Genomic DNA, 16,043 nt, shown 5'->3' with positions numbered 1-16,043 from the left:
ATTCTGTAGTAATTATTAGTTCAAAAAATCACCAATGGACCTGGGTGAGGAAGTACCTTCATTATTACTCGTGTTTATAGAGTAGTTTTAATATGCTGAATGCTTTAAAATGGTTTTATTCAATGCTTACCATAAAATTGAGGCACTCAGTTTTCAGTTCCTAAAAAACCATTTATGCTTAAAAAGGCTTTTGATTGATTTCCTCCCAACAATCTATGTGCACTAACTCAAACTCAATCTGTGCCAGAGCCTGTTGTGTGTGTGCAAATGAGAGTTGAAATGTGAATCTCCAAGGACTGTGCTTGGTCCTTGTTGATAAGTAAAAATTTCCTCCAGAGCTTTCATGACAAATCCACCCTAGCATTCTCCTAGACGCACTCCCCAGCAACTCTGGAAGGTGGACAGAGATACATTCCTTTCATCTTAAATGAATTCTCCGAAGACTAAGTTATATGGCTTTAGGAGAAGTGGAAAATACAAAATGTTCATGCATGCTAATTTTATTAACATAACTAAGAAAAAGTAAGATTGGCTTCTGCGTAAAATAAAAACTCCCGGTTTTTAATCCAGCAGTTTACAGGCAGCTTTAGGCTCTTTAGTTACAGATATTGCTGGGTGAAGGCCATGATTCAGTAGAACTGTATCTACAGCAGCATTTCTTTCCAAATAAATTTTTGTTACATTTTTCCATTGGAATACAAAATGGAGACTTCCAGTAACTCAGACATGGATCAACTTTCCCCCCTCACAAAAAAATGATACTAAAAGTACATCTGTGTCTCTTTTGCTTTTGGACTCTGTGGGAGAGGGAGGGGGGGATGATTTGGGAGAATGGCATTAAAACATGTATAATATCATAGAAGAAAAGAAATAAATAAAGTCAGCTGGTAACAAAAAATAAATAAATAAAAATTTTGTTAACATAAAAAAAAAGATACTAAAAGTATAAAAAAGGCCACATGAGCAAAAATAACAGACTCCCTCCTAGAAGCAAGCTGAAGTGGCCTGCAAACTACCAGAAGGCTTCCGGCCTTGGAAACTGTAGGCAACAGTGAATGTCAGTGTGCATGATGAAGCGACAAACAGGGTGGTATCTGGAAAGTCTCAAACTTTCACAGGCCCTCAAGTACCCACAGGCACACACAGGGCTGAACACAGGTAAACTGTGGAAGAGTCTAACAACTAAACTGGGATATCCCAGCCCAGAAATCTAGGACTTGAGGTCACCACAGCTATATGTTTGCCTAATGGAGCAAGTGGATAAGACTGGATTCAAATCTGGCCCTGTTGCTTGTGAGCTAAATAATCATGGGCAAGTTATTCACCTCCCCAACCCTTAGTTCCCTTACCTATAAAATGGGGATAACAATAGGTGTCTGAGTTACCTTAATGATGAAACCAGATAAGATACACAAACCATTTAGTGGATGTCAGGCAGATGGTACATGCTTACTATATAATAGGCAGCATACCCGTGAAGGGCAGCTTCTGGACAGCTTTCTGAGGCACTCAAGATGGAACGGTCATCAGGTACAAATACTTGTAAATTCACATCTCCTTCAGTTTTTTCTTAACAGGTGACTATGAAACACAGCCTGAAATCTTGAGTAATTCACAGGTCAAAGCAGGTTTGGAACACCATTCCAATTGCCTGGTAGAGCATCAGAGAATGAGCTCTGAAATCAGACAAAAACAATTTTATTCTTTGTTCCTCCAGTTACTAAGGTGGTCTTGGCAAGTCACACAATTATTCCTCAGCTGTCAAGTGGAAACAGTAACCCATATTTGCAAGACCGTTATGAGGATTGGCTATAAAGCACGCAAGACCCTAGTGGAGTATCTAGGACATTGCAGGTATCAAAAATGTTAGCTGTTTTTGTTGTAGCCACGCGTTCCAGGAAACAAACTCACTCAGAAGGACAATGCAGATAGTGGAGTGCAGTTTATTACACGGGCGGGCCCCAGGCAGAGTCTCCTCTTAGCCAAGGACCCCGACCAGCATTTGTGAAAATCTTTTATACCCCATGTGTACATGTCTGAACCCACCACCCCAAATTCCTTGAGACTTATACAAACCAAGGAAAATACAATCCCAATAACCCCATCATTCACGTGCTATGTGCTCATGTGCTCAAACAGTCAAACAGTTAGCCAATAATCAATAAACCCGAGGTTACACTCCGATAGATAAAGAAAAATTTATGGCCTGTCTGGAGGAAGGGGTGATTAGCGTATGTTTTCTCTTAGGCGATGAGTAACCTAGATACGATCTTCAAGGCTCCCCTGTCTGGAGGGGGTCTTATCCTTTCACTGTTGTTTTCATAGGCACTAAACACAGAGTTCAGAGTCCATTGGAAAGGTGGCCAAGCACGATCAGCATGATCAGGCCTAAGATGGAGTCCAGGCCCTATGAATTCCTTCTTCATTTTCATCATGATCATTTTTTAGGCAAAAAAAAAAAAAAAAATCACTTACAAATGCCTGGTCAATCTTGGAAAAAATCTGCCCTGGGTTATTTTATTCATTCATCAAATGTCACTGGGGTGGGAGGGTAGCATGGCTGTTACCAGGGAACAGATTCCATAGACTTCTAAATCAGTGTGGAAATTGACAGAGTTCACTTCTAAATGATAAACTGTACTGTTCTTTCTGCTTAGGACATACGCAGACATTTCAGCCTAACTGCCAGCATAAATGCTACCTAATATTTTTGGTAGCTTCTACATTGCTGATTTTAACTTAATCATTTAGTGCTTCTGTCTCTGTGAAGTTACGTCTCAATCCAGAATTAATTCGAATGGTACTTTTGTGGCTTGTACGTGGACACTCATCTTTGTTTCTTGGACTCTGAGCCTCAATTTCTCTTTTAAATGGAGAAAGCATAAAACATGAATATGAAGAAGAGCATTTTTCAGCTCTCATTGAGAGGGTAACAGGCAGGAAGGCCAGGGGCCCCCAAATGGAGGAAACAGGCTGCAAGTGTCAGACGTTTTTTATCTCTCTCTTAAGCGGCAGGAGGAAACAAACTCTAAGTGTCAGATTTTTTTCCCCCTTCTCTACACAAAATTAAAAGGAGGTTTCTTTTAAAATCCTGTGTTGCCATGAGGACACCTGGTTCCACCTGAACTTAACTTTTTTAGACCTTGAGCTAGCCAATGCGTTTATCTTATGGAAATGTTTTTCTTAAGCTATGTTAATGAACTATGTATTTACTTCAGACTCTGTCTGTCTTCAAGTCGGTTCCCTAGGATTCAGAACCGACTTGACAAACCAGTATGTTTTACTCAACAAACCAGTATGTTTTAAGCTATGTTCATGAGGCTAGGCTTGGAAACCCACCTTTCTTCAAGATCCATGTTAATAGTTTTAGGGCCCAGGATGACTCACCTTGTGCCAATGTTATCTCAAAATGCATGTTGTGGGTGAGGGGCCTCTCTGAGTTTTGAGACATTTCCTTTCTCTAATTAGCAGTCTGCTAGTAGGTATATAACTTCCTGCTAAAGACTAGCAGGGAGGCACTCTTTCTGCCCCCTTCTAATGTCTATGTCAGAAGCTTTCTCTTTCTCTTTTATACTTCAATAAAACTTTGTTATACAAAAGCTCTGAGCAGTCAAGCCTCATCACTGGCCCCGGATTGAATGCCTCTCCTCCAGAGGCCAAGAATCCTAGCCAAGAGCCCTTTCAGGGCTCAGCATCAACTTTTCATTATGAAGGGAGAAGTAAAAATAATTTTCATAGAAATTCTCTAAAAATCCTAGAAGACATAGCACATATTATTTCATATTTTATTTATTGTCTCAATGGGATCTATTTTAAAAGCTTAGACCATACTGTAAATCTATGGCATAGCCACAGAGTCTTATATTGTTATCTTCCTAATTGAGACAATTAACAAAACAAAATACACATTCAAATGAAACATGTAGCTAAACCATTTATAAATAACTAAAATTATAGATCAGGTTTTCATTCACTGATCACAAATTATGGTAATGCTTTTGTGGTGCTCATTTCCGGGCTCACTTTGGAGTGTTTATTAAAGCACAGTATTGTCAGATCACAGGGACTATCTCATTCTCATTTTCTTATCTCCAATTCTAAAGGGGGTTAAATTATCCAATTAAACTGTTAATTAAAAAGACTCCTACAGAATAAACTGCAGGCTACCAATGGCATTTAAGATTTTTCATTGTGCTGTGCTCAAAAGCAATTTCCTGAATTCAGAAGAGCTCCATGTGACTGGCCAGTATTTCACTTTAGAAGGTATGGCTGGTATCACTACATAATAGACAAACCCATTTCCTCTCCTCTCTCGGCCCACAGCTAGACTATATATCCCAGCCTCCCCTGCAGTTAGGTTTGGCCATATGACTGAGTGCTAGTCAATGGAATATGGGCAGAAGTAACATAGATAACTTATTGGATTAGACCAAACCTTCCATTAGGTATCTTCAATAGCTTCTTCCCCTCCACCAGCTTCGTGTGGATGAGCATACATTCAATAGCACTGAAAATGGCAGAATCATATGGAACGAACGTTGGTCTCAATATCAACAACTGTAGGAGAGAAGCTCATTGATGGTTAATAACCATTTTGTATGTCATGTAAACAAGACATTAGCTCAAACTGGGTTAAACCATTGAGATGATCTCTTTCAACATGTAGTGTGATCTTAACAAAGAAAGCAATTGGACTTGAGGGACATGTAAATACCTTAAGCCTAATTGGAAACATCAGCCTCCAAATTTTGATCAGGTCCACTAAGATATACATCTAAAAATTGAAGTAGACTGAATATCTCATAAAATCTATCAAATTGACCCTAGCAAGAGAGATTCTAGACTTCTTGCCTTCATTCCCCCAAAGCCTGTCCTTCCCGTCCATGCCCCAGAGATCACTCATAAACTCAATCATTTCTATACATCCTTCCTCCTGCCACTACCCTACAGGCAAAAATTCTTTTTTCAAGGATCAGCTCAGAAACTAGAGTAGACTCTCAGAGGGGCACTAACAGGTCATACTGAGACGCTTATTACCTACCAGCTCTACAGTCTGTCTGATGTCTATCTCCTGTACATGAACACTGTGGTACCCCTACCATAAACCAGTAGTTTTCACATCTCTGAATACATCAGAAAGATGTTTAAAATAATCAACAGGGGACTCTACTTCCACTGCCAGTCTAATACCAAAATGCCCCCGAGGGAAGTTAGTATGAATTCTATGGTATGCTTCTGGATTTGTCTGGACTCAGGAAAGGCAGGCAGGCTTTCATTGTCCTGTACCACTCACTCGTTGTCCAAAGGTCACCAGGGGATGAAAATGGCAGGCACTTCCAGCTCCCTGGAAGTACATGGGGCACAGACGCTCCAGTAGCATGAGGGCAGCCATCCTAGAGATCTACAGCCAATGAGAAAAAAAAAAAAAAAAAGCACACAGAAGGTGAAGTTAGGGTCCCCAGTAAAAGGGCTGGGATCTGGGTAGAGAGAACTCTGATAGCATCCACTTGAGGAGAAGTGAATAAATCTTTCTCTGCGTACCAAACCACAACCCAATGTCCTTGAATTTCATCACACTTGCCATGATACAGGGTGAATGTAGCAATTTATGTGTCTGTTTACCATGTTAGACCAGACTGTTCATTGAAGCTGAAACTGCACATGATCTGCTTAAATACAGCTAGTTCAGTGACTTAAATCAAATGGTGGTCAGTTACTATGTACTGAATGAGTGACCATAATCTGACTTGATGGGTAAAGAAAGGTGACAGCAAAATAGAGATTCTTTGGTTTGACAGTAACCGTAATGTTCCTTGTCACTTTTGCAAGACCAGCCATACCATGGTTGATAATCTCCTCCGAAGCCTCTCTTTTCCTCATTAGGAATATAACTGCATAAGCAATAAACCATATCCGTTTATATCCTGGAAGAAAATATAATGGCCAACTCTCAAATCTCTCATTGTCTACAGAAAAAGTTACTGCATTCAAATCTCACTTTCCTAAACTGAGAAACCTAGTCCACTCCAATGCTTTGTGTACTTTTTAGGCAAATATTGTCTAAAATATAACTGAGTATGCTAATGGATATAATCAATTTTAATATTATTTTTAAAAAGAAAGGAAACAGAATATCTTCAACTTTTTATTGTCCTTAAAATGATCGTTCACATTGTTTCACAAGTAAGGGAAGAAAATACAAAGACCATTTAGATATGAAATGCATAATCCAAGAACACCTTTCTTCGAACCAGTGGGGCACTTCCACTAGCAATGAGAATGTTGTTGCTTGAAATAATCATATATTCTTCCATAATTTAATATGCAACTGAGACATACTGTTAAAAATATCAAGGAAGAAGTATATCAAATGCTAATAATTACAGAAATACTGCTGGAACAAATGTATTCAGAAATGGGGTGACCTAAGGGATGAAGGTTAATGCAAAGGCAAGCAGCCCAAAGAACAAAGGCTTTAACTCTCCTGACTCTGGGGTACTTGAGAAGCAATCTCAAACCTCTCCACTGATCTGGTGCAAGCATAACCTATGTGGCAAGCTACAGTTCCTAGTTGCTTCTTAGTGATGCTCTAGGGCTAAATAAGATAAAATTTATGTGCTATGCTTTAAGCTCCATTGAGGAAAGGCACTGAATAAACTTAAGGATAATTTATGAATCCTGAGCTTGCAGTAGTCACTTCCAACTCCATTTCATAAAAGGAAAAAATGGAAATAGGAGGCCAGTGCTGTGTGGTTGGTAAAAAGCTCAACAAACTTTGGGCAATGATGATAAGCCAAACAAGACCATTTTATACACATAAGAACCTTGACTAAACCAGGAGAATTTCACAAAAACCTAACGCCTTCCATTTCGCAGGCAATAGTTCACTGGCAGAATACCTGGTGTATGAATCAGAGAAGTGTGCTATGGCAGTCATAGTCTGAGATCCAATATCTAATTGCCTTTTAATTTTGCATAATTATTTTTGTAATATTTTATGGCTCTCCTCCAGTGGATGTGCTTAGCAAGAACTGACAAAATCCTGGATTCTCCTTCAGAGTCACATTCCTAGGCCAGCTTCTCCTTTCCCCTCCCCCGATTTCCAGTCGCATTTTACCTTCTTCCTTACACAACTTAATCGGTATCTGACTCTTTTCTATTAGTCTGTATTGAAGAGAAGAGACAATAAGAATGTACTCTGAAAATCTGAACAGGAACATGAATTTGGAAATTCAATCTAGAAAATTGTCCCAGCGAGTCGTGGTGACTTGAGCTACTCTAAGTCTATTTTAACAACGGCCATCCTATCGACAGCTTGCAGTATAATTGAGTTACATCAAGTAAAGTTAGTCAAGACAAGTAGCCATATCACTTAGAAACTGTTCAGGCCCCAACTGTTCACCAACCTGTTTTCCTAAACCATTAAGTGACTGATCAAGTCCCATTTCCAAAGCCTATTTCTACACTTTTATCAAACACTTTCTCTGACCGGCAGGAATGTGTTTATTTGGAGTTTAAAAAGAGAAAACTAGAAGGAATATGCTGTTTATGTAAGCCTTAAAAACGTTTAAGCTGATTTTAAATGTCCAGATATAGGAATGAAACAAGGAGAATCTTCTAAGTCTAAACCAAATCAGAATGATTCCTCTAGAGAAAAGACATGGAGGTTTCCAGCACCCTTAACTGCTTTTTTGAAAATGCAAACTAAGGTGATATCAAGTCATGGTTAAGGCGGAAAAGGTAGCTGCCCTTCAGGAGTTTATCGATTCAGAGAGGAGGAAGTCAAGGGGAAAATCACTCTTCACTGACTAATGCACTGAAATTGTTTTCCTCATGATGGTGCCCCTGCATTTTTCTCCCCTACGTTCCCATGGTTACAAAAGGACATGGTGTGTGCACACACACACACTTTTTAATGACAAATTCTAGGGATGTAAAATGGCTTCCTATGGTTAGTCTGAATTTGTCATTATGCTTTTGAGATTTTCCTATTGACCAGCTTAACCTAGAACCACGTGTACAAGGAATAATGGGAAGAGGGGATGGCTATTTTAAAAAGCAAAAATGCCAGGGAAGCACTTTAAAGCTGTTACAATTTTATCCTGCACACACACTCTCTAATAAGACATGGAATAGTTCCCTTGAAAGGACAGAGTTCTGAGGACCGAAAACAGAGTAATGCTCTTTCTTATAAACTCTTTAGAAGAAGTCTTGAAGAGTAAACATTATGTTTCTTTGGACTATGCAGGGAATTTTAAATTCAATCAATAGATTCTAACATGTCTTTAATCAAGAAATTTTTCAAAAAGGATTTTTAAAAGAGGTAACTGAGCCTCAATGTGGGGTTTATGCCTTTGCACTCAAGGGGAGGGAAAGCCATATGTTCCTAATTGGGAATTAGAAAATCATTTTTTTTATGCCTACTTATTTCAGAAACAGGAGAAGGCACATATACGAGGATAACAAGACAACCAGAAATTAGACTGAAGAGAAGCATCTAGCAGATAACATAATTGCCAAGGTTTGAACAGAACAGATCAAATTTTGGAGATTTTGTTTCCTACTGTGCCTGCGGTTGCATGACTAGGAGTTTTGACTTCTTCTGGGACTTAGAGATACAGCCTTGTCTTACTATTTGATAAACTCAAGCCTTCACCAAGCAGTCTTTTCTGCCAGCTTTGTTCATTCTGACTTGAACAGGGCAGTGGGCTACATCAGATACAAGCTATGAGGCGTGTTTTCATCCCAAGAGACTCCAAAGCTGAAGGCCAGAACTTCATCAAATACTGTCAAATGAGGATTCAACATTATTTCTGACTTAACCACCTTAGAGTTAATCAATGCTATGAAAGGATGGTGCAGGAAATCTAACAGTACAGAAGACCTCCCAGGCAACCTCGCACATGTCCACACCACTGAGGGTTGCTAGTGTAATAGGCTGATTTTTTTTTCTGGATATATTCTACCTAGGGCCCCCGCAAAGCTGTAGATAAAAATGGTACATACCGCTTAGCTGCAACTTATACACTAAAATGGACAATAGCAACAATTCAGCAAACAACATTTTAACAAAAGCAGCCTGGGGACTTAATTGGCTTTCTAAAGAAACATATGTGATTCGATTTTTTGTATTCCATTTTTTTAAGTCTTACAACTTTGAATAATGTTTAGATCTAAGCAATACCCAAATACCAAAGATGCATTAAAATAAACATCTTCAGGGGAACACAGGCCTAGGGCAGTAGGTGATGAGCACCGCGCAGCTCTCTCAGGATGGCAGGAACCAACAGTCCTGCTACCAGAGTCGGCAGGATTCTGCGCCTCTGTTCATTGTGGAATTGGATGGACAATTAAAAGCCTTCTGGAATTCTTCAAAGTTGCTAACTGCACCATTGACCCTGAAAAAGATATGTCATAGTCCATGTCATTTAATTCTTACAAATCAACAGGTTCTGAATAAAACTCTAGCAACCTATGGCTTGATAAAATAGTCCATTCATTTAGTCTATTTACAAGGAGATAACTGAAGTCCAAAATGGTTAAGTAGATTTTCAAGAAAATTAACAGAGCTGAGACTAGAACCAGACAAATGCTATTAGTCTTCAAAATATCTTTAAATTTCTATAAACTGTAGGGTTTACAATTCCTATAAATTGTATATGTGGTGGTACATTGCTATAAATTTACAAATTCCCACAAACTATACAATTTACCAATACTTAACTTTTCTAACCATTTTTTAATTTAACTTTTTATGGAACATATAACTGACGTAGCATATGCACATTTAAAATGTAAAGTTCATTGAGTTCACATGTATACACCCATGTTATTACCACCCAGATCAAGACATGGGATATTTTCAGCACCTAGAAGGCTCCTGTATATGCCCTAACAGTAGTACCTCCAAGCATAACTACTAGTCTGACCTCTGTGGCCACAGATCAATTCTACTGGTTTTTCAACTTCACATCAGTGGATCACACTCTATGCACTCTTTTGTCTCTGATTTCTTTCACTCAGTATTATGTCTGTAAGATTCATTCGTGTTGTTGCTATCTCTAAATTATCTTTAAAGAACTCATTCAATCCACAGAAACACTTTCTATAAATTCCTATTACGCTTGCAGGCTCATATTTACCTAGAATTTGGTTCATGCAACAGTAAACTAATGAACGGGGTCTAGTTGCTATTGATGAGTAATGCTTTGCTGGAGTTAGCTCCAAAATCTGGTGTTCTTGCAAGTTCCCTGCTTGACTGCAGTAAAGACTACAGATTCCTACTCAGCACTTTGATTTTAACTGCCTTTTGAAAGTGGTATTTCCATTGTGTGAAATCGGCTACATTCAAAATCTACAGTTAGTGCAGACATCACTAACAAGCTAGCAAAGATCCACCCCCCTCATCTATTTCTTACTCAACTGCAGGTTCAAAAGGCTGACTAGAGACAGCATTCTTGGTCAATGACTCTTTCTTCCCTAATGATTTTGTTCCCTGTGGGCATTTGAATGAATATATCGGCTTGTAATTCAAAACCCCCATAACCTCTTGTGTGTCAGCTGGGATGAAAGAGTCAGACACGACTGAGCAACTGAGTGCACATGCACGTGTGTGCACACACACACACACACAGGGAGGGATGCAGGTTTCACACACAGTAATGGCAATCCACTCCAGTATTCTTGCCTGGAGGATCCCATGGACGGAGGAGCTTGGTGAGCTATAGTCCACGGGTCGGACACGATTCAGCGACTTTCACTTCACTTTCACTATGATTCACCCTGGGCAAGTGTTAAGGATCAAATTTAGCTGACAGGTAAGTGTACTCTGAAAATTATCAGTTAAAATCCAACATTACAGGCAACAAGTTAGTGAGAGGAACTTAGTTTTTAAGAACTTATCTGGTGAGTAATTAATCTACTGTGTGATTTCATCTGCATCATTTGTGAGTGGAAGCACAGTTTATTAGAGACTGTCAGCATTTTTGACAGTTTAGCTCAGTGGGGGAGAATTTCTAACATAGTGATTAGGTTTTTATGCTATGGGGTAATTTAGAGTCAATTTCTTGAGAATTTCTAAGGCAAGGTTTTGGGAATAACATTTCAACATATGGAACTTTTAGATGACTTTCCTACAATATGCTAATGGATTCATTTAAACATTACATATAAAGATACCAAGAAATAATACGTTCTAAGCAAAGAACAAATAAATACAAATTACTGTGTTTCTTGGATTTACTATTATAACTCTGTCCCTTAGCACAGAAAATTTCCCTCAAACTATGCTAGAAACTTACTATGGGGTAGGTAATAGTAATCTTAATTTTATTTTTACTTAATATTTTATACATCCTGACAATTAAGATGGTAATTCATTTCCCTTCATATATAAGCAACTGTTTCAAAATAAGACTCAAACTAAAAGCTAAAACGTAGAGCTTTTGCCTCTAGATATGAATTACAATAGCTAAATGCCACCATATATCCTCCTTTGTGTTCAGAGCTATTCTGTAAGTGGGCACTCATTCATGTCTGTTGGCTGGCTGCATGAAAGAACAAGAGGCATTAAATAGGATATTCTACAACACAAATTAAACCAGAGCTCTAGGTGTTTTAAGGCATAGTACATAAGAGCTCATTTGTATCTAAAAAAGGCTTTTCTGGTCAATATTTTTAAAAAGTAGGCGGTTGGATAAATCAAACATGCCAGTCTATGGAGCACCCATGGTGTACTCATGGCACCCAAGGATTGCTGCCTTTCAAAAACCAGAAGATAATAAGTGGGAATTACTACTAAAGCTATGATTTGGATTCTAAATTACCTTTGGAGTCTTGTACAGTCTCATAGATCTCTTGATACTAGAGGTGTGTACAAAAGCCTACTACAAAAATTTAGGTGAGAGAGTACTGGCTAAACCAGCTTCCTACTAATTAAAGAAAAGACGCTTAGTTTCTGTTTGGCCAGATTTTTTTTTTTTTTTGGTCTGTGAAATTAGCTATCACTGTTCACAATGCAGGCTGTTTTTCAGATCACCTATTCGTAGAGCCCTGGAATGGCTGGGGAAGAGAGGAGGTGGAGATGCACAGTTAAAAACTCGTGTCACCCATATGCCTATTTACCTAAACTGAGGGGGGCTGTGAGCACCAGCTTGGATTTGTTCTCGAGCAGCTTCTGGTCTGTAGGAATTGCACCTCACCTAGAAGAAAAAACATCCCGATGATTATGCTTCCATTTCAATCACACATTGTCTACTGCCTTACCTGCTTCAAATCACACGAAGAGTAATTTGAGACTCGATGGATGACAAGCTGTTTTAGTAGATCAGATAAACCTTCATCAGTAGTAACATCTATTATTCCAATCCTCAGAGTAGAAGGTTTTATCACTGTGAATGCTTTCACTATTTGAGTAAATTAAGACAGGTTTCCAGACAAATGCTTTAAATGAAGAGAATAGCATATGTGTCCAGGAATCAACCAATGTATTCATTCAATTAACATAATGTTTGGAATAGCCATTATCAAAGTTAACCATATTCATTTGAATCAGTAAAATGAATCACTCATCCATTATTGAGTATGGTCATAAGTGGGAACGGAGAAGGCAATGGCACCCCACTCCAGTACCCTTGCCTGGAGAATCCCATGGACGGAGGAGCCTGGTAGGCTGCAGTCCATGGGGTCGCTAAGAGTCGGACGTGACTGGGCAACGTCACTTTCACTTTTCACTTTCATTCACTGGAGAAGGAAATGGCAACCCACTCCAGTGTTCTTGCCTGGAGAATCCCAGGGACGGGGGAGCCTGGTGGACTGCTGTCTATGGGGCTGCACAGAGTCGGACACAACTGAAGTGACTTAGCAGCAGCAGCAGCATAAGCGGGAAGGATTTTGCACCCTGGGTGCCTTGTTTGCTTCATCTTAGTTCAGTCCTTGGATAGGAGGACATTGTTCCATCCCCTTTGAAGTTAGGCATGGCTATATGGTCACTTGCTCTCACCAATGAAATGTGAGCAGAAGTGACATATGTTACTTCCTTGGGGAAGCTTTAAAAATCTGGCAGAACTTTTAAGAGTATTAAAAACAATTTAGGATGCTACATTAAAGGCCAGTGCACATTTTCTCCCTACTCCTTCCCTAGTCCTGTAGTGACCATGGAAGCACCTACAAGATAAAGATTCCAAAACCCAGGTCCTGAGTAGTAACTATGAGCAGAGGCCCACTGCTGACTCATGTTACACACGGAACATGAACAAGAAGAAAACTTTTCCTTGCACTGTTTATTCATGTACCATAACCTACTTAATCCTGATTTGAAGTGTATCTTGAAATATGATATAGCTTGAAGTATGAATAGAACTAGGACACATGAATATGATGGGGGGAATTCCAAGTGGAGGAGAAAATGGAAACAAAGACATATTGGAGAAGAAAAAAACAAGACATTCAGCTTGGCTGGACTGTGTGGTGCATAGTGGGCAGCAATGGGAGACCAGGGAAGGGTGAGGATGGGGCCAGATTTCTGGCCTGAGCAAGTCCTGAGCAAGAGGCTACCATATTTAGGTTAACGTATTGCTAATCTTGTTTAACAGTACTTAAATATTGTTAATGAGCATGAAGGTGATTAAAAATACATTTTCAAAAGATTTATCCAGCAGGGGCACAGGAGTAGGAGGAAATGAGAGACTAGTTTGAAGATTATTTATGGGTCCCAGGAAGGATCTCCATGAATGTCCACTGAAAGAGGAGCAATGAGAAGAAAGAAGGAGGATAAGAACATCTAAGGAAAAATGGACAGAAACTACGGGGACAGAGGCAGCAGCAAAGGTGATAGGATGCTACTGCTTTTGGAGAAGAGAAACCATCCATCACAGTGGTTCTGAATTTGACTCTAAAGATGTTTCTGTAATGGGAGTACTTAACTTCCTCAGAAGCTAGCTAAGGTGAAGTTGTTTCTCACAATCAATTCCACCTCACTTTTTCTAATGTTATTTCCTCTTGCATTATTATATAGTACTGTCTTTGCTTCATATATCATTTAAGAGATTTCTAAAAACACATTTTTGTTCTTACTGTTTTCCTAGTACCTTCTCAGGAGACAAAATAATTTTCCTCCTTATGAGCAGACTTATTTCAGTTTACAAAAGGTTGAAAATCTCATTCTGCCAGTAGGGAAAAGCTCCAAGAGAAATTTCTCATTAGTAATATAAAATCACTTGCCATTTTTCTTCTTAATCTCTTTAAAGTAAGTCATATATAGTTTGGAATTTTATTTGGAGACATTTCAAAACTGACTGTAATGTTAATATCAGTTAGTTTACTTCATCTACTAAGATGGACCTTAAGTAAGTAAGTAAGAACCTAAATAAGAACTGACGGACCTTGTACTTTGTCCTCTAGAGCATGGGACAGCAAACATTTTCTGTAAAGAGACAGATAATAAATATTTTAGGCTTTGCAGACTGTAAGTCTCTATTCTAAGTACTCAACTCTGGCACTGTAGCACAAAAACAGCCATAGACAGTATGTAAAGACCATGGCTGTTTTCCAATACAAAATAGACAGCAGGCAACATATGGCCCATGGGTCCTAGTTGGCCAATCCCTACTCCAGAAAGTTCTATCTATATTTGCATGCTTATTTTGGATATCTGACCCAGTACTGACCCAAAAGAAAGTCTCTTTAATTGAACTGTGTTAATCTCATCCTTTTCAAGCAATTCGTCTAAAAACGTCAAGTGTCTTCAATATACCCAGCTTCTTTGTTGGATGCTATGGGGATAAATAATAAGTGTATGAAGATACACAAGCTATGAAGATAAAAATCTTCAACATTTTGATAACAAGGTAACTGCACAGTAAAGAAGATAAGTGCAAAGGAGTTAGAGATTTTTTTTTTTAGTGAGACCTGGAATCCATAGGGAAGTTTGTGGAAGATGTGGAAGAGGTAAAACTTGACATGGATCCTAAATGGTAAAGATGGAATTGAATAATCTGAGGGGGAGAAGTACAAAGAGGGTCACTTTGCAGAAGGCAAATCTAAAGCAAAACCAGAGACAATGATGAGCATGACATTGTGGAGTGGAAGTGAGGACACCTGCCCAGCTAAGGGTGAGTCTGGTAGAGCTACGGGGATTTAGAGCTGGTTGGGTAGAGTCGTATAAGACTGAGGAGAACTTTGAGAGGCATTTGGTCTCCATGTGGCAGGCACCTGGGAGCCACTGCAGTTCTTTCAGCAGGTCAGCTATGAAATAAAAATGGTATTTCAGTGGCATGTAAGACAGGCAATGGTGGAAAGAAGCCAAATCAGGAAAACATGCCATAAGGCTGTTGGGATAATTCAAAGCAGAAGAGATGGAGGCTTAGTCTACAGATGACAAGACAGGGTAATGGGGAGAAAGAGAGGCTGAATCTGAAGAACAGTTAATGGGATGAAACATCAGCTTTTGAGACACATGTCATATAAATGAAGATAAATCGATCAAATAAGACCTAAGAGTCCAGATTTTCTAACCAGAAAGACCCAAAGGCTGATGGTTGAGGGTATGTTGATAAAAGTAGGAAAACTAGAAAGGAGAGTCACTTTGTTGTTGATTACACTTTTGCTGATGTCAGGTTGATAAATGATCATTTATTTAGTGCTGCCATGTCAGCTTTAAGAGATAACAGACCCCAGACAGATGAGAATCCTTTAACCGGAGTCAAGTGAAGAAGACATGGAAATTAATGAGCTTACTGAGGAGTGAATGAAAAAACTTAGGAACAAAAGATTGTATTGATGAAAACCTCTGTCTAGTTTTGAGCAATACAGATACAGATTTGCCCACTGTGAGGCCATGCATCAGGACTTCATCAACCCAACCCAGACTTGTTTGAAAATGAGGCCTACATATTTGTGACATAAACTAGGGCAATAACAAAGAACAACTGGCACTTGCATCATTGGCCAGATACTCGAACTCGGAATTGTGCCTTATTTAGGGCACATCTTCTTTCAGTTTCTGCTCAGAGAGCCCATTAAACTCGCAAAAGGGTGATATGCCT

The 16,043-nt window shown here is 39.1% G+C and overlaps 1 protein-coding gene across 1 annotated transcript in view; it reads right to left on the bottom strand.

Moving 5' to 3' along the window:
• Nucleotides 1-6,132: 6,132 nt before the first annotated feature.
• PHEX (phosphate regulating endopeptidase homolog X-linked) overlaps nt 6,133-16,043 on the bottom strand; it is a 208,832-nt gene continuing 198,921 nt past the window's right edge. The window contains exons 21-22 of the mRNA XM_027534507.1: nt 12,124-12,200; nt 6,133-9,398 (exon numbers count right to left, since the gene is read on the bottom strand). Of these exons, the coding sequence (XP_027390308.1) occupies nt 9,296-9,398; nt 12,124-12,200 (180 nt within the window). The 3' untranslated portion in view covers nt 6,133-9,295. The remainder of the gene's footprint in view (nt 9,399-12,123; nt 12,201-16,043) is intronic.

Source organism: Bos indicus x Bos taurus, chromosome X, assembly GCF_003369695.1.
Source record: "Bos indicus x Bos taurus breed Angus x Brahman F1 hybrid chromosome X, Bos_hybrid_MaternalHap_v2.0, whole genome shotgun sequence".
Lineage (NCBI taxonomy): Eukaryota > Metazoa > Chordata > Mammalia > Artiodactyla > Bovidae > Bos > Bos indicus x Bos taurus.
Note: the sequence above shows the minus strand (reverse complement) of the source record. Positions and strands in the feature narration are given on the sequence as shown.